At 47.1% G+C, this 25,174-nt stretch overlaps 1 protein-coding gene across 2 annotated transcripts in view; it reads right to left on the reverse strand.

Annotated features, from left to right (window-relative positions):
- Positions 1 to 25,174, reverse strand: part of PTK2B (protein tyrosine kinase 2 beta) — a 145,082-nt gene that overhangs the window by 42,687 nt on the left and 77,221 nt on the right. For both annotated transcript variants that reach the window (XM_066594737.1, XM_066594733.1), the window contains exons 3-11: positions 21,155 to 21,333; positions 19,796 to 19,883; positions 12,865 to 12,944; positions 10,270 to 10,332; positions 7,092 to 7,146; positions 6,324 to 6,464; positions 5,606 to 5,680; positions 3,186 to 3,287; positions 2,490 to 2,607 (exon numbers count right to left, since the gene is read on the reverse strand). In XM_066594737.1, the coding sequence (XP_066450834.1) occupies positions 2,490 to 2,607; positions 3,186 to 3,287; positions 5,606 to 5,680; positions 6,324 to 6,464; positions 7,092 to 7,146; positions 10,270 to 10,332; positions 12,865 to 12,944; positions 19,796 to 19,883; positions 21,155 to 21,333 (901 nt within the window). The remainder of the gene's footprint in view (positions 1 to 2,489; positions 2,608 to 3,185; positions 3,288 to 5,605; positions 5,681 to 6,323; positions 6,465 to 7,091; positions 7,147 to 10,269; positions 10,333 to 12,864; positions 12,945 to 19,795; positions 19,884 to 21,154; positions 21,334 to 25,174) is intronic.

Raw genomic sequence — 25,174 nt, forward strand, 5'->3', positions numbered from 1 at the left:
TTAAATAATGAGAGATATGGATTACATACAGAGGTTTATGTTCCATCACATGTCATAATATAGAAGTCTTGTCCCCCAAACACATTGCTTCTAGGGAAGAATTGGTGCCTCGCACTGAATGTCTACACGTCTGTGTACCACCATACAGCGTCCATTCTCACAGCACCACCAGATGGCAGCACAATGAGCACTTACAGGTCTTCGTACCATCATATAGTGTCTATTCTCACAGCAGCACCATATGACAGCACACTGAGCTCCTACAAGGCTGTCTACTACCGCACAGTGTCTGTTCTCTGAGCAGCAACATATGGTGGCACACCGAGTGCTTACAGGGCTATATACCACCATATAGTGTCTATTCTCACAGAAGCACACCAAGTGCCTGCAGGGCTATGCACTGGCATACAGGGTCCTCACTACTGCTCTATATGGCGGTACATTGAGCACCTACAAGGCTATGTACTACCCTACAGCGTCCATTCTCATAGCGACACCATATGGCAGCGCAATGAGCGCCTAAAGAAGTATGCAGCACCATACAGAGTTCATTTTCATAGCACCACCGGATGGAAGCACAATGAGCACTTACAGGTCTATGTACCACCATATAGTGTCTATTTTCACAGCAGCACTATATAGCAGTACATTGAGTACCTACAGGGCTTGTACCACCATACAGTGACCTCACTAATAGCAGCTCTATATGGCAGTACATTGAGTGCCTACAGGGCTATGTGCCATCATACAGTGTCCTCACTAATAGCATCTCTATATGGCAGTACATTAAGTGCCTACAGGGCTATGTACCACCATACAGTGACCTCACAAATAGCGGTACTATATAGCGGTACATTGAGTGCCTACAGGGCTTGTACCACCATACAGTGACCTCACTAATAGCAGCTCTATATGGAAGCACATTGAGTGCCTACAGGGCTTGTACCACCATACAGTGTCCTCACTAATAGCAGCTCTATATGGCGGTACATTGAATGCCTACAGGGCTTGTACCACCATACAGTGACCTCACTAATAGTGGTACTATATAGCAGTACATTAAGTGCCTACAGGGCTATGTACCACCATAAAGTGCCCTCACTAATAGCAGCTCTATATGGCAGTACATTGAGTGCCTACAGGGCTTGTACCACCATACAGTGTCCTCACTAATAGCAGCTCTATATGGAAGTACATTGAGTGCCTACAGGGCTTGTACCACCACACAGTGTCCTCACTAATAGCAGCTCTATATGGCGGTACACTGAATGCCTACAGGGTTTTTACCACCATACAGTGACCTCACTAATAGTGGTACTATATAGCAGTACATTGAGTGCCTACAGGGCTTGTACCACCATACAGTGACCTCACTAATAGCAGCTCTATATGGCAGTACACTGAGTGCCTACAGGGCTATGTACCACCATACAGTGTCCTCACTAATAGCAGCTCTATATGGCAGTACATTGAGTGCCTACAGGGCTATGTACCACCATACAGTGACCTCACAAATAGCGGTACTATATAGCGGTACATTGAGTGCCTACAGGGCTTGTACCACCATACAGTGACCTCACTAATAGCAGCTCTATATGGCAGTACATTGAGTGCCTACAGGGCTATGTACCACCATACAGTGACCTCACAAATAGCGGTACTATATAGCGGTACATTGAGTGCCTACAGGGCTTGTACCACCATACAGTGACCTCACTAATAGCAGCTCTATATGGAAGTACATTGAGTGCCTACAGGGCTTGTACCACCACACAGTGTCCTCACTAATAGCAGCTCTATATGGCGGTACACTGAATGCCTACAGGGTTTTTACCACCATACAGTGACCTCACTAATAGTGGTACTATATATCAGTACATTGAGTGCCTACAGGGCTATGTACCACCATACAGTGACCTCACTAATAGCGGTACTATATGGCGGTCCATTGAGTGCCTACAGGGCTATGTACCACCATACAGTGACCTCACTAATAGCGGTACTATATATCAGTACATTGAGTGCCTACAGGGCTTGCGCCACCATAGAGTGACCTCACTAATAGCGGTACTATATATCAGTACATTGAGTGCCTACAGGGCTATGTACCACCATACAGTGTCCTCAATCAGACAGTAAATCTGTGTGCAAGGTCTGGGAGTACATTATCTAGTTATGAAGATTAGCCCAGGGTCGCCTCATCTCTATCCCAGAGGATCCTTCGCTGGGCACAGGGAGTGGCCCTAAGAATGGGCCCTGATGGTCCAGCAGAAGGGAGGGATTATCGAGTAATCACTTACCACTAGGGCCTATTACTTATGGGATGATTAAGGTATACCCTTTGCTGTGACCTGCAGCACTCACATGTGGCGGTCCGGGTAGAGTTGACAGGTGACCCTGCCGTACGCTCAGTCATGTGACAATGCCCATCCTATATACTCTACACCTAATAGACAGACGTGATGTATATCGGGCGTCCGTATATTCACCTTTCCCAGGATAGACAATGAGAGATTCCTGAGACTCGTTCTGTAGTCGGCAGTACCCATCGATGAGGTCAGCCATGTTTTCTGCCACCGCCAGTGACGCCGTCCTGATCGCTAGTGGCTTAAAATCACAAACAGAGCATCATATAATAGAGTATTGCAATACGTGAGGTTATGTATCCTATAGGTGACCTGGGCCTGGTGGTACAGCTAAAGGGGTACTAAAAAATGGCTGTACTTCTCTTACTCTGGTTCGGACATGAGGTCACATGACACGGAAGAGTACTGGAATGACACGGAGAACAATGGGAGGGCCAGCATTACACCAGGATAGTTAAAGGGGATGTAGAACAACATGGTTGCTTTCTTAAAAACCAGTGACATCACACCATACCCTCCCAAAATCCGCACCTCATGCTCTGTATCAGCAGCCTATCCTCTTTACAACTGTCGGTGTGAAATCTGCTCATCTTATTAGGGTGGTCAGCTTCACCCCTAACTTCCTAATCAGTTGCACAACAGGCTGTAAAATGAGATGCTATGTATTTCTCTAGTCTAGCCACTAGATGTCAGCAAACCATGGTAGAAGAAGGCTGCAGGGCATGCTGGTAGTTGCAGAAGTGCAACAGCTAAAGAGCCAGAAAGGGTTGACAATTAATGCGAACCATCAGAACGGTATCTAATAACTACAGACTTTACCTGGGGGGCGCCAGAGATCCCCAACAGTAACAGTGCCCGTCCGTCCTCCAGTAACGAGCACTTGATAGTTTTAATCTGTTTGAATTCGGCAAAGCACGTGGGCTGTAAAGAAATGGAGTCAATGAATATTATACCCATCACCTTGTAATACCCAGAACTGCCACAGGGCACACAGTGATTGAAGCGCTTGTCCGGTTGTAACACATGGTCTCTGGGGGCCAGTCAATTAGTGGCAAAGACAGTGAGTAGTGATTGGTTGTCCCAAATGGTCCCTGGTGTCTAGTGGAGTGACGGCAAAAACAAGCTCTCTGGTGGCTAGAAAATGGGTGTCATCTGGTCTCTGGTGTCCAGTAGATTGATGACAAAGACAGTGTAGTGGTTGGGTGTATCAGATGGTTTTGAGATTGGTGGCATAGATAAAAGGAAACCAAATCACTAGACTTCAAACACTGTTGTGGCCACCAGTCTGGAAAAATCAACCACTAGTCACCATGGATAATACAAAAAACAAAAATAAGAGCATTAACTTCCTAAGCAACCAAACCACTTGGACATGAAACCACCAGGGACAATCTGGGCTACTAAATACATAAATTACTCGATAGTTGGATGCCCCAGTTGATCTCTGGTGTCCATCAGATTGGTGGCAAAGATAACTGGGTGACCAAACCACTAGACCTTAAACACTGTTGTTTCCACCAGTCTACTGGACACCATGGATTATCTGGAACAATTAACTACTAAAAGCCAGGGAGCCGCTGGTCCACCGGACACCATGGATTATCTGGAACAATTAACTACTAGACGCCAGGGAGCCGCTGGTCCACCAGACGCCAGGGAGCCTCTGGTCCACCAGACACCAGGGAGCCTCTGGTCCACCAGACGCCAGGGAGCCTCTGGTCCACCAGACGCCAGGGAGCCTCTGGTCCACCAGACGCCAGGGAGCCTCTGGTCCACCAGACGCCAGGGAGCCTCTGGTCCACCAGACGCCAGGGAGCCTCTGGTCCACCAGACGCCAGGGAGCCTCTGGTCCACCAGACGCCAGGGAGCCCCTGGTCCACCAGACGCCAGGGAGCCTCTGGTCCACCAGACGCAAGGGAGCCTCTGGTCCACCAGACGCCAGGGAGCCTCTGGTCCACCAGACGCCAGGGAGCCTCTGGTCCACCAGACGCCAGGGAGCCTCTGGTCCACCAGACGCCAGGGAGCCTCTGGTCCACCAGACGCCAGGGAGCCTCTGGTCCACCAGACGCCAGGGAGCCTCTGGTCCACCAGACGCCAGGGAGCCTCTGGTCCACCAGACGCCAGGGAGCCTCTGGTCCACCAGACGCCAGGGAGCCTCTGGTCCACCAGACGCCAGGGAGCCCCTGGTCCACCAGACGCCAGGGAGCCTCTGGTCCACCAGACGCCAGGGAGCCTCTGGTCCACCAGACGCCAGGGAGCCTCTGGTCCACCAGACGCCAGGGAGCCCCTGGTCCACCAGACGCCAGGGAGCCTCTGGTCCACCAGACGCCAGGGAGTCTCTGGTCCACCAGACGCCAGGGAGCCTCTGGTCCACCAGACGCCAGGGAGCCTCTGGTCCACCAGACGCCAGGGAGCCCCTGGTCCACCAGACGCCAGGGAGCCCCTGGTCCACCAGACGCCAGGGAGCCCCTGGTCCACCAGACGCCAGGGAGCCCCTGGTCCACCAGACGCCAGGGAGCCCCTGGTCCACCAGACGCCCGGGAGCCCCTGGTCCACCAGACGCCAGGGAGCCCCTGGTCCACCAGACGCCAGGGAGCCCCTGGTCCACCAGACGCCAGGGAGCCCCTGGTCCACCAGACGCCAGGGAGCCCTGGTCCACCAGACGCCAGGGAGCCTCTGGTCCACCAGACGCCAGGGAGCCTCTGGTCCACCAGACGTCAGGGAGCCCCTGGTCCACCAGACGCCAGGGAGCCCTGGTCCACCAGACACCAGGGATCAATACAAAAAAAAAAAACCTGTGAAACCTGAACTTCCTGAGGAGCTAAAACATTTGGACATATGAAACAGGGGCATAAAGCCACCAGGTACTACCTAGGCTACTAAATCCCTGAGGTCCGGGGTTTCTTTGAGGCAACAGCCAGCTGCTAACAAAGATTCATCATCCATAAATTGCTCGTTACTACAATACCTTTTAGTCGCATCTTATTAGTAGATCTGGCAGCTCGGCCATTACATTTCATCAGTATGCACCTCATCCCTACTGTCCATGTCAGCCTTCTTCCCCATCACTCCTATCTCTGCTCCATTCCCTTCCTCCTCCTACAATATTCATCTAACCAAGTTGTATTCTTGTTAATGAAGTTCTCTCATAGACAAAGCAGGTTCAGTTCTTGCCTCCATATTGTTGAATGTGCCAATTCATCCGACCAAGCCACTACAAAGCAGTAACAGACACTCACCTTGGAGTCCTTGGTGGTGAGTTGTCGTATCCCTTTTGGTCCTATAACCAGGTCCACCATGATACTCCACCCTTGCTAAAGAGAGAAGACACAGTCACTGATGAGTTTATTGTATCTGTACAAGTCCCCAGTTGGCGCCTGATATATCCCTCAGTAGCATATGGTAGCTGCATTATCGGATGGTAGTAGTCTGCATTCTGTGAACGAGGTGCCTTCTGGTGGTCATAGTTGTAAAACCTTCCAGAGAGCTGTATCTGGTATTGCAGCTAGTTCTGCCCACCTAAGTGTGGCTGATCTGCAATGCTAGATACGGCCTATTGGATAAGGGTGGTGCTGTTTCTGGATAAACACAGTTAAAAGCATTATTTTATGGCTATGAGCCAAATCTCATGGAAAATAAACAGACCTTAGACAAGAACCCCCTTCCCTGCAAAAATGAAGTATTGCATGAAGCCAATTTGCATCCATTGGTGATGCACATAATGCAGGAAGTCCCGAAGAAGACAGGTGCTCTTTGTAGCGGTCCAAAAAACTCAGAATCCCATTATAGGGTATTTTATAATATTTTTTAATTCCATAATTCAATGTAATGTGTTTTTTCACCTCAACTACAGATTTGTAAACTACCTCTTCTGGTAAAGTCCGCTGGGACTTCTAGTCCCTCCATGGTCTAGTTGACCTATTATAAATTTTATATGATAATATTGGAAGTCCTCACCGCAAGTTCACATCTGTAGGTCTCCTGGTCAATGGAGGTGAAGTTGGAGAGGGTGTTCAGGAATCGCATGATACATTCGTCTTCCCTCAGGGAGCCGTACTGCTGGAAGGTCTGCTGGATCATCTTCCGGAACTGCTTAGGCTACATATAGAATAAGGGCAGTAAAGATTATAGTGCAGCAGTAGTATATGGCCAATGAAGGAGGAGTGTGTGTGTGTGTGTGTGTCGAGGGGAGGGGGAGTTGTCCACAAGCTCTAGCAATGTATTATATTCCAAGTTCTACAAGCCACAGCATATAAGAAGGGACGGGTATTCTACAATGATCTCAGTATATAGTATGCAGCTAAAGGCCCTTTTGCATGCAAACGTAGGTTTTGAGTGATTTCCATTATCCCTTATCAGCTTCATTTGCATGTAAATGAGCCTCCAGGAGCTGTATGTAGAGAACAGCAGGGGGTCTGTTCTCTGCATTCAGCTCCTTTGTTCTGTCACTAGGCTGCAAGCTGAATACAATGTAATCAGCACTCCAGTGGAGAATACAGCACCATGGACAGCAAACATAGCATGTGGTCTGTATTATATTCTCTCCAGCTGAATGATAGATTTTATGATCACCTAAAAAACATTGTTCAGCCGAAGAGTGAAAGATGGGAGCGTTTACACACAATGATTATCACTCAAAGAATGGCTTTTAAGCGAATTCTGAGCAATATCGTTACATGTAAATAGGCCTTTAGTGTGATCCCTACCATCGGCGGAACATTTTACCTTTAGACTTTCTTGCATCTGTTTAGGAAAAAAAAGGTCCAGACCGACTTCTCTCCTAGAAAGAATTACAGGATATCAAAGCTCAGACGATGCCGACTACCAAATGTGCTTAGCCTTACTGTAGCCCCGTCTGATTCATATTACCATTAGAGATGAGCGAACGTGCTCGTTTAGGACAATAACTCGATCAAGCATCGCTTTTTTCGAGTAACTGCCTACTCGGACGAAAAGATTCGGGGGGTAGCAGGGGGAAACAGGAGGCAGCTCTCTCCCCCCCCCCCCCTGCCCCCACCACAACCCCCCGCTCACCCCTGGCGCCCCCCGAATCTTTTCGTCTGATTAGGCAATTACTCGAAAAAAAGTGATGCTTGATCGCGTAATTGCTGTAAATGAGCACGTTCGCTCATCTCTAATTACCATCTATGTGTATAAGTAGCTGTTAGAAATGATACAATTCTGTCTGCCTGCAGCCATCCATCCACCATTAATACTAGGTGAGAAACAGCCAAAAACTCTGCTACAAAGGTGAGGTTATGGAAGACAGTTTGAAATGCTGATGTGATTTACATTTCTCTTTTGTTCGGTCACTTTCCATTCTGTTAATTGACAAAAAAAAAACTATTAGCTCTTCTATTTTTGAAAACGTTCTGATTCTGTAGCATTTTTTCTTCCCCTGCCTAAAACTTTTGTACAGAACTGTATTTCTGCAGCCACCACTAGAGGGAGTTCTCTGCTGATTTATTTATACAGCTAGTATTTAACTCAATGGCAGCTTTATACATTTGTATACGGTGAGCTCCCCCTAGAGGTGGGCACACATATACTCTATACTGAAGCAGTTCAATATTGGGTTCCCTTCCTCTACAGATCAGGCTACATTTGCATCGGAGGCTCCGGCACAGATCTTGCTATTTTATCCATGACAAGGCCAGGTGGCCCACCGGAAGCCAACTAGACTCCATTCTACTCAATGAGTTGCGGTGCTATTTTTATTGTTTGGGCCCTGAGGAAGGAGCCGAACAATGGAAATATAGAATAATTCACAGAGTGTTTTGTACATATTTTGGGATTCCATCTGGGATATCCATCAGAGGTGTCAAAAATAGCCCCGCGAAGAAACCGCCGAATGGAACCATTCACTGTCATTAAGGAAAAGGACATCCCTTTGGTGCTCGTTGGACAAAAGTTCTGTTCATTTCTGCTAGGAGTACAAAATTGTGTAGTCTGTAAAAAAAATGTAAATTGTGTATCCAGTGAGCGCCCCCTAGTGCACATCTTTTTGTGCACTCTCCCCTCTTTGTGTAACCCCCCCCCCCCCCCATATTTGTCATTATCGTATCCCCAATGACCTGTACAACAAACTGAACACTCATTATCCTACACGGGAAAAGCTGTAAATAAAACCCAAAAAAACTAGAAATGCTTCTTCTGTTTATTTTGCCTCCCAAAAACCTCAATAAAAGTGATGAAAGAAGCCGTTTGCATCGGAAAATGGTCTAAATAAAAACAAGTGCTCATCGCACACATAACAAGCCCTCATACGCCCCTGTCGATAGGATATTTTTTTTTCATCCCCACCTTTCAAAAGCCACAACTTTTTTATTTTCCCAAGGCAGCGGTTCCCAAACTGTGCTCTGCGGAGGATCCACGAGCGACAGTCAGGGGCTCCAACCAAGGGTCTCCGTGGTGAGCAGACGACGGCTGCTCACCACTGTGAGGATTACTGGTGGGGTGCCGCAGCTCCCCGGCCAGTAATCACGCAGCGATGCTGATCCCGGCGCACACTCTGAAGTCAGTGCGCACCTGTTATCCTCCTCCCCTGGGTCCTCCCTTCCTTGGGTCCACAGCGCAGGACTCAGGGAGGAAACGTTCTAACTCACACACTGATGTTAGTGTGCACCCAGGAACAGCGCTGAGCAGAGTAGGAGCGGCACTGACTGCAAGGAGAAGGCAAGTATACGGGTTGGGGGGCTATTATTACTGGGGTTACTGAGCGGTTAATATTACTACTGGGAGGTTAATTCTACTGAGGGGGTTAATATTATTACTGAAGAGGTTAATAATACTGATGGGGTTATTACTACTGAGGCCACTGAGGGAGACACTATTACTAGTGGGGCCACTGTGAGGGTCAGCATTACTACTAAGGCCACTGTGGGGGGGTCACTATTACTACTGAGGCCACTGTGGGGGTCAGCATTACTACCGAGGCCACCGTGGGGGACACTATTACTAATTGGGTCACTGTGTGTGTGTGGGGTGACTATTACTACTTGGCCCCTGTGGGGGGTCACTAGTACTACAGAGGCGACTGTGGGAGTCACTATTACTTAGGCCACTGTGGGGGGTCACTATTACTAATTGGGTCACTGTGTGTGTGTGTGTGTGTGTGGGGTGACTATTACTACTTGGCCCCTGTGGGGGGTCACTAGTACTACAGAGGCGACTGTGGGAGTCACTATTACTTAGGCCACTGTGGGGGGTCACTATTACTACTAAGGCTATTGTGAGGGTCACTATTACTATTGGGGCCACTGTGGGTGACATTATTACTTTTGGGGCCGCTGTGCGGGACACTATTACTACTGACGCCATTGTGGGTGTCGCTATTAGTACTGGGACCAATATAGGGAACGCTAATACTACGAGGGCTGCAATGAGGGACCCTATTACTACTGAGGCACCAATAGGGGTCACTATTACTACATGTGGTGGATTTGCTGTGGAGCCTACAGTAGCTGTAGCAGCAAAGTGGATGAGATTTTGGAAATCTCATCCCCACGCTGTGGAAAAAAATCTGCACCAAACTAATGAGGATACTGACATGTGGTGCCGAATTTTATTCCACAGCATGTTAATTTCAACTATAATGTATATTAATTAACAGCTCATCCAGCGCTCCTCCATTTTTGTTTTTTTTTTAACGTCCCTGTCCTTTTTATAACAATGGAAGTAAAAAGTATATGCTGTGATAAGCCACACCCCTAACCCCTCCCATGACCACACCCTCCGTGGGGCTCTACGAGAAACTCTTGCTTCAAAAAGGGTTTCATGGCTGAAAAAGTTTGGGAACCACTGCTCTAAGGGGTTAAAGGCACTAAAAACCACAGCAAAAAATGTCCCCATGAGTCCCAGGGCCCCGGTGACTACTGATGCCATCTGTCCGATCTCTGCTTACTCCAAGAAGTCAAAGTTGGATCTCTTCTCCAGCGCGTTGTGAGGCATGTCCTTGTAGAAGCGCCTGAAAGACAAGAATCCACTGGTGATTTTCTGTCCGCCAAACAATTCACCAAGTGTCCAGGAGATGGCAGCAGAATACAATGAAAGTTATTTTACTGCAGGTTCACATCAGAGTTTTTGTGGCTGTTTATTTCTTTCCATTGTATTCTATGGGGGATAAACACAAACGGAAATTAACCCCTTAGGGCTCCCGTGTTTTTTTAACACGATTGTCAATGGCACTTTCTAATGTTAAAAACGCATCGCACAAAAATCGCAAAGCGCCAACTTGTGATCCGTTTTTAACATTAGAAAGTCCCACTGACATTCGTGTTAAAAATATGCGAGTGTGTGGGAGCCATTCACAAACCGTGATCAGCGCGGCGCTGGAAGTGTAACGCATCCATTGCTTTAAATGGAGCCTCACGATTTTGGGGTCAGTTCTATCTTGAACGATTAGCGCACCCCATCAATGATGAGATATGGTATGCTCCCCGCGGCCAAAAGCGAGAGTAAAATTGCGATGCATACCGCAACTCCTGTGTGAGGGAGGCCTTAAGGATGTGCCCCCCCTTCAAAAAATCCCAACTTCCTTATTTTGCGTTTACATGGTTTCAGTCCGGGTTGTATTTTTCGCTGATGCACCATATAATTCACAGAAAAACGTAAAAATTCCTAAGTAGAGTGAAATGGAAAAAAATGCAATTCTGCCATCTTTGTTTATCTTGTTTTCGCGGCCCGCACACTGCGGCAGAGATGACACGATAACTTTATTCTGTGGCTCAGTGGGATTCCGCCGATGCCAAATGGAAAGTTTTTATATTACTGCCCTAATAAAAAATATCTTTGGGGAAAAAATGTCGTTATTTTCTGCCGCCGTCTTCTGACCGCCATAACTTTGCTATTTTTCTGTCAACATGGGGATCGTTTTCTGCGCGACATTTTGGGAGTGCGAGTTACTTTTTGATCGCCTTTTTATTACATTTTTTTTCTAACGGACAGCGTGACCAAAAATCCGCAGTTCTGGCATTGTGGGCGCTATGGTTTCCGACAACGTTCACCAAACAGGGTGAATAATGCGTTACTTTGATAGATCGGACTTTTACAGACAGAACGATAAGAAATATGTTTTTATATATTTTTTTTTTTTTGCTTTTAATGGGGGGGGGGAGTTGTTTTTTTTTTCAAATTTTAATTCCTTTTCTCTTTTCTTTTACTAATTTATACATTTTGTTCCATCTGCACAAGGGACTTGAACTTACAATCCTCCGATCACTCACTATGACATTACAGGCAGTCTATTAAGTCGCACCACAGGTAAGCCTTAATAGGCATTATTCATGTCAAAAGTGGAGGGGGGGATAAATGCAGCTGTCAGAATTGACAGCAGCATTTTGAGGGTTAACAACTAGAGATGAGCGAGTATACTCACTAAGGCACATGGCTCGAGCGAGTAGTGCCTTAGCCGAGTATCTCCCCGCTCGTCTCTAAAGATTCGGGGGCCGGCGCCGGTGACAGGTGAGTTGCGGTGGGTAGCGGGGGGGGGAGAGAGGGAGAGAGAGATCTCCCCTCCGTTCCTCCCCGCTCTCCCCTCAGTTCCTCACCGCCCCCCGCCGGCCCCCGAATCTTTAGAGACGGGCGGGGAGATACTCGGCTAAGGCACTACTCGCTCGAGCCATGTGCCTTAGTGAGTATACTCGCTCATCTCTAATCCAGATCTGTTAATAACAGCTAAAAAGCATTGATGCGACTGCGTCCTTATTGGGGTCATCCATCAGATTACGCATCATTATGGCATGTCCTGATATACTTTCTCCTCGCAGTTCTCAAGAACTCTGCTTGCTGCCTGTGAAGGCAACCTCCATTGTAGATATGAATCAGTGTTCTGTAGTAGAACCAGCTGATAACTGCACTACAACAGCTGTCACACATCACATGACAAAGATGTCCACTACTGGAAACCAATGGAAATTCTTTTCTGTAGACAGCAAGCAGAGATCTTATAAAGAAGAAAACAAATCTGAGGGGTTGCTACAGCGGCCGCTGTTTATGAATGTTGGCGTATATTGTGCCAATTCTTTTTAGAATTCGACAGTCTTAAATGAAGCCAAATTTATACAATCTGGCACAAGAATAGGAAAGATGCGCCAATCTTCAGATAGCAGCGCTGCGTGCACCAAGAATGCGCCAATTTGTATTCGTAAATATGTTTTGCACCACAAATTAAATACTGCCTTATGTACAAATATAGAAAACAAATGACCCAGCGGGTTAATGACTGACTGTAACATAAAATGGGGCAAAAACATGAAAAAACGCCTTCATCATGTGATGCCGATAACATTGACCAGTTTGTCGGATCTTTTTCTTCTTTTTGGCGCAAACTATTTGTAAATTTGTGGCGCAGTTTTAGATACGGCAGAAACACATTCATAAGTAGAGGCCGGAGCGTCTGCTACAAAGCTGGATGTGTGGATGACCCCCTTTGACTATCTGGAGGGTACTTAGATGAGGTTACGGTACCAGGACCGAGACAGATGATAGTGACCAGTACCTGAGTTCCAGGCAGCCCAGCTGCAGCGCCATTCCTTCACTGACCTTGGTGGCGTACTGCTGCATGTAGTCGTTCCTCAGCTGTGGAGAGACACAACAGAGTCACCGGCGGGCGGAGCTAGTGGCCGCAGGATGTAAGGCAGCGGCGGCCAGCGTGGATCGCGATTCCCTACTACACCCCTAGGGCTCCTTCACACGAGCACATGTACATTTGTGCGAGCCTGACTGCTGTGTTTTTTGTGCGCGTACCAGTGTATTTTACCGTACTTTTTCCGCCCCCAGGGCACGCTCTTTTGCGCACGGCAAACACAGACGCTCTTGAAATGGCTAATTAGTCTAATGAGTTCCAGATGTGTCCTTTTTCCACACAATGTATCACGCATCTCCTGGCGTATTACACATGTATCTGCGCACCCCCATTGACTTCTATGGTGAGCAAATGCGCAAAACAGTAGAGCGCTGCAGGTTTTTTTGCGCTACCGAAATACGCAGGAAAAATAAGCGACGTGAACGAACTCTTTGAAATCAACGGCTTCTATTCTCTGAGTACTGCGTGCGGAAATTCTATGTGCGCAGAACTTAGTAGCTTGTTCCGGATTATTGGAAGGGGAAAATTTTAAAAAATGTAACCGTTACCTGAAAGGGTTAAATCCTGCATTTCGGTATCAATCAGTTATGTTAATATTTATCAGATCGCCGTTATCTCTGCAGTTTATTTATCTTCAGATTCTATCTTGCACTGCTGGGCCGAGCGCTGGATTATCAGATGTTCCGGATTGTAAGGAATGTCTAAAGGAAATCCTTAAACAGATTACGTCTCGTGACATTTCTATGGATTTAAATGGGTTTTGATCCAGTTTTTTCTTTCCACTACAGCACTTTTAATACTATGGATGTCAGTGATCATGTGACTGACGGGTGTCCCCTGTCACGGCAGTGCTGCAGGGTCTTAACAGACCCGGATCAGTTACTGCCACAACAAGGGGGTGTTATCCCTATAACTGGGTCTCCTCCCAGCTACAGCGGAAAAGTCTGAAATAGGAAAAACAATTATTGTGCGAAAGACCCCCCGAGGTCTTATATGATGTCACGGATGTTAAAAAAAAATTGTTACAAAAATAAAAAATTAAAATAAAAGTAAGAGAAAAATAAAATGTATATGAAGAAAAGAAAACAGCCCGACGCCAACCTACAGCGTCGCCTGTAAACTAAGACTATGCAAATTATATATTGAAACGCCGAAACGTAATGAGGAAGCCGTTGGTGCACGTTATTTAAGCATAAATACAAGCAACTACAAATTTTTTAAAAAAGCAAAAAAACAACAACTTTTTTTCTAGCTTTTAACCCGTAATAAAACAGAAAAATAACTGGATAAAATGCAGTGAAGAAAGATACTAAAAAATAGCCCAATAGGACCTGAAAGAAAAAAAAATGCTGCAAAAATAACATTTGGTAACTAAAGAAAAAAAAAAGTAGGGCAGTACAACCACCACATGATTAAAATCCCTAACAAGGGTCTGGTTCTTAAGGAGTTAAAGCGGTTTTCCCAAGAAAAACTATTGCTGACCGCTCCTCAGGATAGGTCATCAATAGTTGAAGGGTTGGGGTCCGTCACTGGGGACCCAGGCGATCAGCAGAGGAGAAGTCATGAATAGTATGGATGGTCGTATCGATGAATTGTCCCCCACCAGTTGTTCTGACCAGACTGCTAGGAGGTGTTGGACTAGTGGATGTGTGAGTGCACACAAGGTGACCGGGCTCAGGACGCCCCCTACAGACCACCAGTAGAGAGGAGCGTCTGACCAGACTGTTAGGGGGTGTTGGGACCAGTGGATGTGTGAGGGCACACAAGGTGACCAGGCTCAGGACACCCCCTACAGACCACCAGTAGAGAGGAGCATCTGACCAGACTGTTAGGAGGTGTTGGACTAGTGGATGTGTGAGTGCACACAAGGTGACCGGGCTCAGGACGCCCCCTACAGACCACCAGTTGAGAGGAGCATCTGACCAGACTGTTAGTAGGTGTTGGAACCAGTGGATGGGGGCACACAAGGTGACCGGGCTCAGGACCCCCCGACAGACCACCAGTAGAGAGGAGCGTCTGACTAGACTGTTAGGAGGTGTTGGGACCAGTGGATGTGTGAGGGTACACAAGGTGACCGGGCTCAGGGCCCACTACAGACCACCAATAGAGAGGAGCGTCTGACCAGACTGTTAGGAGGTGTTGGGACCAGCGGATGTGTGAGGGCACACAAGGTGACTGGGCTCAGGACGCCCCCTACAGACCACCAGTTGAGAGGAGCGTCTGACCAGATTGTTAGTAGGTGTTGGGACCAGTGGATGGGGGCACACAAGGTGACCAGGCTCAGGCCGCCTCTACTGACCACCAGTAGAGAGGGACATCTGACCAGACTGTTAGTAGGTGTTGGGACCGGTACATGTGTGAGGGCACACAAGGTGAACGGGCTCAGGACGCCCCCTACAGACCATCAGTAGAGAGGAGCGTCTGACCATACTGTTAGTAGGTGTTGGGACCAGTGGATGGGGGTACACAAGGTGACCGAGCTCAGGACCCCCAACAGACCACCAGTAGAGAGGAGCGTCTGACCAGACTGTTAGGAGGTGTTGGGACCAGTGGATGGGGGCACACAAGGTGACTGGGCTCAGGACCCCCGACAGAGCACCAGTAGAGAGGAGCGTCTGACCAGACTGTTAGGCGGTGTTGGGACCAGTGGATGTGTGAGGGCACACAAGTTGACCGGGCTCAGGACCCCCGACAGACCACCAGTAGAGAGGAGCGTCTGACCAGACTGTTAGAGGGTGTTGGGACCAGTGGATGTGTGAGGGCACACAATGTGACCGGGCTCAGAGCCCCCTACAGACCACCAGTAGAGAGTAGCGTCTGACCAGACTGTTAGGAGGTGTTTGGACCAGTGGATGTGTGAGGGCACACAAGGTGACCGGGCTCAGGACCCCCTACAGACCACCAGTAGAGAGTAGCGTCTGACCAGACTGTTAGGAAGTGTTGGGACCAGTGGATGTGTGAGGGCACACAAGATGACCGGGCTCAGGACACCCTCTACAGACCACCAGTAGAGAGGAGCGTCTGACCAGACTGTTAGGAGGTGTTGGGACCAGTGGATGTGTGAGGGCACACAAGGTGACCGGGCTCAGAGCCCCCTACAGACCATCAGTAGAGAGGAGCATCTGACCAGACTGTTAGGAGGTGTTGGGACCAGTGGATGTGTGGGGGCACACAAGGTGACTGGGCTCAGGACGCCCCCTACAGACCACCAGTAGAGAGGAGTGTCTGACCAGACTGTTAGGGGGTGTTGGAACCAGTGGATGTGTGAGGGCACACAAGGTGACCAGGCTCAGGGCGCCCCCTACAGACCACCAGTAGAGAAGATTGTGCAATCATCCGACAAGCACCAGCAGCTCCAACTGTTTCATTGTCAGACATCCAGAGACAGGGGGCGCCATCGTTACACCCCTGTGTCTGCCGTTATCATTTCCAGGCTGGTGACTGTCACAGTGATGGGGAAACTGTGATTTTACGGAGATGGTGGGGCTGTTCACGGTCATCAGGCCTCTGTGGTGTGAGGCATTATTGCCATACTGGGGGCCACAGGGACTGTGATAGGGTGGCGATAGAGACATTCATCTGAGCTGTCTAACAGTGGGATGTCCCTGTTGCCCATAGCAACCAATTAGAGCTCAGCTTTCACTTGACTAGAGCAGGTAGAGAAATGAAAGCTGAGCTCTGATTGGTTGCTATGGGCAACAGGGATGTCCCACTGTAAGGCAGTGTTGATAAGCCAGGCCCAAATGTGTTGGTGATTGAGAAACCATGGCGACAGCGAGGAAAGGGGGCTCATGTATGAAGCAATTCAGGGCAGCATGACTGAGGGTGCGCTCACACGGGCGAGTGCAGGAATTAAATCAGACCAAACAACCTTTTACCTCGCGGTGCGGTCGTATCCTGCGCCCATGTGAACAGTCCCGCTCAGCGTGAAAGCACAATAAAATGCGCAGATACGTGTGCGATAGCCCTCCATTCACGGTGAAAAAAAGTCACGCTATCGTGTGTATTTTGCATCCCCGCTCGTGTGGCAGCGTCCTGATAGTGATACGGACACAACGTGCGCTAATGTTCATAACACTTTGATTTCAATGCCTTTCTTCACGTGAGCGATTGAAAAATCGCAGCAAGCCCCATTATCGCCCGTTATTTCCTGCGGGATCATTAAAGAAGTTGCATCGCCCCAACGCGCCGCGTCATTTACCTGCGAGCGCGAAGTGATTTTAAGCAATGAAAACTACTGGAAACACTTGGAATTTTTCACGCACGTGAAAATCGTAAATGAGCAGAAGAGATGCAGTTTTTAAGCAAAAACGCTTCCGCTCGCATCCAGGATCGCCATTTTACGAGTTTCTCAGACCGATATAGCGCTAGGCGAGAAGAGATGGGACTGGCTAACGTGCGAGTTAGATGGGGCAAGGCTTGTCCTCCTGCTGTTTTTTATCTAGCTCCTGCACTATGGCGCAAAGTTTGAGTGGCGGAAGAAAAGAAAAAAACTGTTCCTGCGCAGCTATGCTCTGTATTGGTGAACGCAGTTGCGCAATAGACTACGTGAAACCGCCCTAAGGCCGGCACTTACAGCTGCAGTTTTAGGCCAGATTCACACAAACCTACTTCCACGTGATTTTTTTCCACGCACACGTGCGCATTTCACGTGCCTCATTTGGTTCACAACCCCCCCCCCCCAAAAAAAAAAAAAACTGCGCGGTCTATTTTCCTGCACACAAAAATAGCAAAGAAATTACGCATTTCAATGCATGCAGAAAAATTTGAGTAAAACATGGACAAGTGTACGCAAATACGCCTCGCCTGCGCCTAGTGACATCAGTCGTAGGCCGCTCTCACACCTGCGTTCAGTTAAACGCTGCTTAGAACTGCAGCATTTTACTGCGATTTCGCGCGGCGTTCTTGAACGCATGTCACAGAGTTTGACAGCGCTATTTAACGCACCCCTCATTGTAATGGGTGATGGGGTGCATTAAAAAATGCGAAAACACTCAAAAAATATAACAGACAGCACTTGAAAATCGTTCGAGCGCAAGTCCGAGAAGTGCCATTAAAATCAATGGGGGCATTGTACCGTAAAAATCACGGCCGCATAATGGGACAAAACCATTGATTTCAATGGTTTCGTTTTCACTAGCGAGATTCTCATGCGCAAATATTACGTGTGGGAAAGAGGGGGCAGGACCGATCCTCACGCTGGTTTATTGAAAAAAAGCGCAGTTTGAATAGTCCGGTAAAAAAAGCCCTGCCTAGTTGGCGCTCCGTAGCGCTGAGCGTATTCGTGCATGCCCCTGGTGTTTGTGCCCTTAGTATAATTGTCCCCAGCGCACAATGCACCTAAAGTATGAAGTGGCTCACAGCCCTTCAGGTATTAGGGGGTTCCCTCACACCGGCGTATTCGCTTGCATTTTTGCGCACATTAAGTTTATGCACGCAATACAAAAAGAATATAACGCACTGATGTTGATGGGTTCATTCACATGGACTTCATATGCATATATATAGAACATGCTCTATCTTTCTGCGCACCAAAGATCCTCATAGGAGCCTACGGGGGTGTAAAAATGCGTGAGCAATACGCTGCACAATTCCATGAAAAAACCAACACGTCTGTATATGACTTTAAATGTGTCAATTAGATGTGTCTATGCTACCTAACCCTGCATGACTTTGTAGAATACACCCCAAGCTGCTCTCTCACCTGTCCATCACCCCTAGCTAGCTTAGGGATTGGATAGTCAAATTTCCCCTAGCTCAGGATTGGTGAAGAGGGAGAGTATAAAAAGTAGAGAGCGGGTGGGGTCAGTCAGTCTAGTCCTGGAAGTTGCCTAGCCAAGATACCACAGAGATAGAGACCGGGGAGGAACAAGGAGAACATCTACAACAGCCAGTGCAGCGGGAAGCTAGAACATCTAAGTGTGAGTACTCAAATACAAGAAATGTTTAGCAGGTAAAGGAGAAAGAGAGAGAGAGAGAGAGAGAGAGAGAGAGAGAGAACAGAAAAGGAAGGAAATCAAGTCAGCAAGTCACATATAATGCAGTAGTCAAAGTCAGGGAGCAAACCTGGAAGTTAATGTCAAAAAAGTTCAGCAGAAATGAGTGTCTGAAAGTGTAATTCAAGTTCATTAAAGTCTGGAAGTGTAATTCACCAACTACTTCAAGTGCAGGAAATGTAATTTGTATTACTTCTACAAGTTCCACAGTTCCCTCTCTCCCTGCAAATAAAGAGTTAAGTTGTTTTCACCATCTAAAGTCTGCTTCCTGGAGTGCTTCCCACCAACTACAACACCTGCACTGAGGTATCACATGACACTACAGGAGAGCAGGATTACCATCCCCATTATTGTTTAGTTCTCCACTTTTTATCTCATTATTCCTGTCCAGAATAGGTCCCTACCTGTATAAGGACTGGCGTCACGACAAACTACTATCTTCCTCTACCCGACTCAGCGGATAGCAGGCTATAACAACGGCCTATTTATTATTTTTACTACTGGCTTAGGTAGGCCCAGTAGACCACCATTTTTACCATTTGCCAGGAGGAGCAGTAGAGCCACCGTAATTACCACCTCATTTCTGCCCTGCTGTTTAAATGCCTCCTAGGTCTGGGTTACTACATCTACCCCAGAATTCTAGTATAAAGTAGTTAATAAGTGTCAGACTTTATGGGTCCGAGTTCTATCAGCTTCCAACTCAGACGTTACAACCATCCGTGTGAACGAGCCCCAAGAGCGACAATACAGCACCGAATGACGGAGTTATACAAGGTCTACATGATGCCACCAAACCGGTCCCCCCATGGGGCACGATGGCCATCACTAGGAGCCCGGAGCGCACCTACCTGCTGATAGAAGTACAGCAACGTCGTTTTATCCTTCTTGAAGCTTTCTACATAGTTATCTGGCAGGTAACGGATGCGGAGATCATATCTGGGGATGAAGACAGGAACAGTCAGTGCAGGGAGTCATGGGGAAGAGCGAGCAGGTCTACATCCCCGTAGTACAGTCATGGGTGACCTTGCTATACAGCATGAAGTACACAGCTCTTTATGGCCAGAGGAACCTGGGTGTCAGTGTATGATCAGGAGTTCAAGTCCCCTGCTGACCAAGCATTAAAAAAAGTAAAAATCAGATTAATAAATTATTTTATTTGTAATTTTATTAAATTCTATCAATACATTTTAAAAACCTTAAGTTTAACCCCCTCCTTTCCAAGTCATTGCAACAAAAAGGAAGAGAGAATTGGCATTGCCACATCTGCAAGAGCTGAATTATTATCCGATCCACAGAATAAAGACAACGTGTCATTTTCACCGCAAAGTGAACGCCATTATATAAACCATCCAAAAATGAGGTAAGATGAAAGTTACTGCGCTGTGATTGGTCACTATGGACAACATGGACATCTTACCATTAGATGGTTTTGCAAAATGAGGCACAACAAGTTTTATTCTGCAGTAGTCGTCACTGGGGGATAGGAGACAGAAAGGCTGCCAGCTAAGACAGAAGAGCATATCGTGTCCCTGTTCGTCACGTCTGTCAGGCTGTTATTAGGGGTTATGCCATTTTTGAACGTTTGGTAAAGATTAACAATCCGTAAGTGTGGACGTACCTAGACGTACCTGGACGCTACAGATATGGCTTCTGACGCAGAGGGGGAACAGGAAATCCCCGGTTCCATCTTCCAATGGGACGGGGAGCACCAAAACTTTTTGAGTCTCTGTTTCCATTAATATACAATATCTATATCTGAGTGTCAGTAAGTGGGAGTCATGAGGGTCTCACATCGGGAAAATGATTAGTGATAAGCCTGCATATGTTACATTAAATGGCACCATGGAGAACAACAAGCCCTCATGCGTCGCAGGGAAAATAAAAAAGTTCTAATTTTTGGGGGAGCTGGGAGAAGAAAAAAAAAAAAAGCTGATTGTTGGGGGTCATTGTGATCAGCATATTGTTGGGGGACCTTGTTCATCAAAAGGCATCTTCCAAAGCGGGAACCGCTTTGGACATATTCGGAAGACCCCCATCATCTGTCATCACAGAATTACTGAGAGCTATCTATCCCTTCACTTCCTGCTGTTCTTGCCAGACTCAAGGTCCAGGAGGATCTGGATGAGCAGTAGCATCATTGCTTGAGGTCCATACCTAGAGAGTCTATTAGAGACATACACAATAATAACCATCATACTGAGCTTTACCGCCACTCTGCCTCTAGGTGGAGACACTCGTACTTCTCCTGCACCTCCCCTACAGTCAGGTCGGGGTGCAGCCAGTGGATCTCATCAGACTTCAGATGCTTCAGCCGTAACCCATAACACTCCACATGTTGGATGTCTGGACCAATCCGGCCGCTCAGGAGGATGGAGCTGATGATCTCCTGTGAACAGATGGGTATCACATTAGTTCATCACTTATCATACATGGCACATGTCATCACACCGGACACATAGAGAACCTAAGACTTAACTTTGGGACCAAGTTCTGGTCAATCGAAAGGTTAATACATCACCATATAGACGAGTATTGTCACCCAACAGGTCACTCAAGAATTGACAATCCCATCTGACAAGGTTCCCTGATACAAAGATGTTCAGCGGACTCAATGGAAGTCCTAGATCTCAATACATACAGGATACTTCCATATACAGTAGTAGTCTGTAGCTTTGCCACAGGGATAAGGTTCCAAATACTCTGAGCATGGGGGATACCTCTGGTCATAAAGGCTTTAGAACCACCATTTATCAGTCTCTTCCAAAGATCTCAAAATAATTGTAGTAATAAAGCAGTAACCACTAGAGGGAGTTCAGGAGCTTGCTGCATATACTGTACATAGAACTCGAACAACCCAGTATGCAGTAAGCTCCTGAGCTCCCTCTAGTGGTGACTGCAGGCAGGCAGAATTATATCATATTACATTATGACTATATAGGAGAATTGGAAATATATAGACGTTGGAGCTCCATTTTCCTGTAGGTTTTCTTAAAAAGGCCCCTTTTTGTAGCAACATATCTTGTATACAACATAAAATAATGCCAGTAGTATATTGTAAGAGACAACCTGAACCTAATCTGTACATGTTATCCAACCGAGGGATGACCCGGGAGGACAGACAGCTCTCAGGTACATCCACATAGATCAGCAGTCCGGAGGAGAGCCGCAGAGTTCAGTGTAACCTGTAATAACAGCTTACGGTAAGTGTGCGACTACCTACCCTCCAAATATCCCAGCACGGTGGGCAGTTAGTAATGAGCGCTGCTGTGCAGTCTTGGCACCATTTACCAACAGCCCCATGTTACCCTATCACTAACTTGGTGATAAATCTGGCTTGTTGCCGTATCAGAGGCCGGCCACACTGACATATGTTCATCCGTGAAACGCACACTTTTTTTTTGTAAAAAAAACCGGATGAAAATGTAGCGTTTCAGTGATCTGTAGGCTGTAATGGCTGAAATGTAGTCACACTGTGCAAACGTTCAGCCGAGCATACATTTCTGTGCGCTTTTTTGTCAGATCGAAAAGCGTAGCCTACTACATATTGTCCCACAAAAAAAACCTATGGGAACGTATGGCTGAAGGTTACCATACGACTAACATATACGCTTTCTTCCCTTCAAGGGGAAAAAAATTTGAACTGTAAAACTTTATTAGAAAAAAAAAAACAGCTTACAGCGAAAAACATCTACGTATGCTTATAATGCACGCACTTGTGCATTCTTTTTTTTTACGTATGTCTCTCACATACGTGAAAGTGCCGCTGTGGACGGGCCCTTGTGCAGATGCCTTAGCTATACAGGAGGACAGTGCCGCTGTGGACGGGCCCTTGTGCAGATGCCTTAGCTATACAGGAGGACAGTGCCGCTGTGGACGGGCCCTTGTGCAGATGCCTTATCTATACAGGAGGATGATTTAGGTAATTTTTTGCAACCCTTGTCCGTATTTCATGATGAATGAGTGCGACCAATGCTGACCAACAGTAATAATCTGCTGAAGAGTGGATCTGCAATTGTCGGATATTTTGCTCACCGCTGTCAGGTGATCTAAATAAAATGTTATCCATGTTGCCCAACCAGGACAGCCTTTTCTTGTGCGACCTGCGCAATAGTACAGAGCGCCAGCTTCAGGTTGGGGGGGCGATGCAACAGTAGGCTGACTTCCCACCCCTCCTAGTAGCAACTCTTATCCTTCTGCTCTGGGAGGAGAAGTACTGGCGGCGGGAGGAGAAAATCCTGGTAGGAATATACTTGGGGGAGAGATATAGACTGGATGTTATATAATGTGGGTGATATAATGTTTAGGGGGAAAAAAAACTGATAAAAGCTATTCAATTCATTAGATGTATTTCAGAATCCCTTAAAAAGAATATAAGGACATTGAATGGTGTCATTAACCCCTTCCTGGCATATGCATTGTATGCCGCTAATATGGAGCAGGCTCAGGAGCTGAGCCCGCCTATATACAGCAGGTGTTGGCCATCTTTGCCAGCTGACACCTGCCATCAACAGTCACAATTGGAGTCAACAGTCACCTTAAGGGTCAGATATTGATTTGCAGGAATGCTGCCATCCAATAGGTGGCGCTACAGAGGTATTGCTCCATCTTCCTTATTTGCATATATTTCCCAGAGGGGCATGCATGGCCTTAGAAGTCTCCTTAAAGAGAAATGATACCCTTCCTGACCCACATCTACAGGCCTCTCACCAGCCAAGTCAGGATCCTACTGCACACTAATGAGGGTCAAACCCCCCGAAACAGCTTTCTGTGTATGGTTTCTGTTTGGTTTTCAATTCCCAATCATTGCTCCAAAGCCCTGTATAAAGGGTCTGACATTGATGTGAAGGAGTGCTCCCATCCTATAGGTGGCGCTGCAGAGGTATTGTTTCATCTCCATTATTTGCCAATTCTTTTTTGATATGCATAAAATACATGCATGAAAAACACCTCTCTGAACACCCTAATGCAAATCAATGGAGATTAAGCGTGTATTACACGTGTAAAAAATATGCGCATGAGTTTGACACCCCTGGTTTAGACCACCAGAGATATTACCATCAACCTATTCATCACTCTGGCGCCTAATTAATCAATTCCCAACCAATGACCACCAGGGATAAAATGTTTCACTTATAAGTTATCGTAGACCACCAGAAACTCTACTTTTCACCCTAAACCACCATAAATATCATATGCATCTCCTAAATCTCCTTCAGCTATGGAAGGCAATATGTTTGACTCCCTAAATGCTACCGGACTCAAAACATATTAACTTCTAGGCTAGTGTAGACCCACAGTGATACTATCATTAAAGGGGTTGTCCAGTTATAGACTGTCAAGGGTCTGCTGCACAGGACCCTCACCAATAAGCTGTTTACTGGGCTGGTGTGTTCATACACTGAGTCAATCTCTGCAGGAAGCAGACAGCGTAGCTCCCACTACTGTGGTATTGCAGGCATTGACGTGAATGGAAACTATAATACCAAGCCTGGCCACTGCAGTGGGAACGGAGCTCTATCTGCTTCCTGTATAAATCAGCTCAGCCCAGGAGCACAGTGGTCCAGAGAACATCTGATCAGAGTGCATCCTGGATGGTAGATCCCCATTGATCTACTACTAACTGCCTATCCTAAGGATAGACCATTAGTAGTTTTAATGCCAAGCCACCCTAGACCACCAGAAATTGACGAACCCCATAACAATCCTACAGAAATTGACAAATTTTGCTAGGGAAAGCTCTGCTGATTTGATCAGTTTCCACGCAGCTTGTTAGCAGCTCTCCGCTTGGGCTCATAGATAGGTGTCCTCAGCAGAGGACTTTGTGTGGGACATTCAAATGCCATAATAGAGCATAAGAATAGGCACTGATGATGGTCAACCACGACCGGGGCCTGGAGAAGGAGGGAGCCTACCCAGATACCAGGGCAAGCAGCGCTTTCTATTGGATCTGTATCTTTAGGATGTGGACCCAGCTTAAAACCAAAGTGGAGGAGATAGCCTTGGAAATGCCACTTCCAGATGGACAGCTCTAGTGGCAAGATGATGTAACTCCATCATGTCGCCTGTGTCGGGCTTCTGAAGAAAACCTCTCATCGTGAGAACAGACCAGTTGAGCTTTAGAGGTTTTTCATGTAATCAACACAAAAGGGGCACTAATACAGTATTGGGGCACAACCGGAGTGGGTACTTTTGCTATATGGGGTATTATTCCAATCCTGCCGCTGCGG

The sequence above is a fragment of the Eleutherodactylus coqui genome, chromosome 1, assembly GCF_035609145.1.
Source record: "Eleutherodactylus coqui strain aEleCoq1 chromosome 1, aEleCoq1.hap1, whole genome shotgun sequence".
NCBI lineage: Eukaryota > Metazoa > Chordata > Amphibia > Anura > Eleutherodactylidae > Eleutherodactylus > Eleutherodactylus coqui.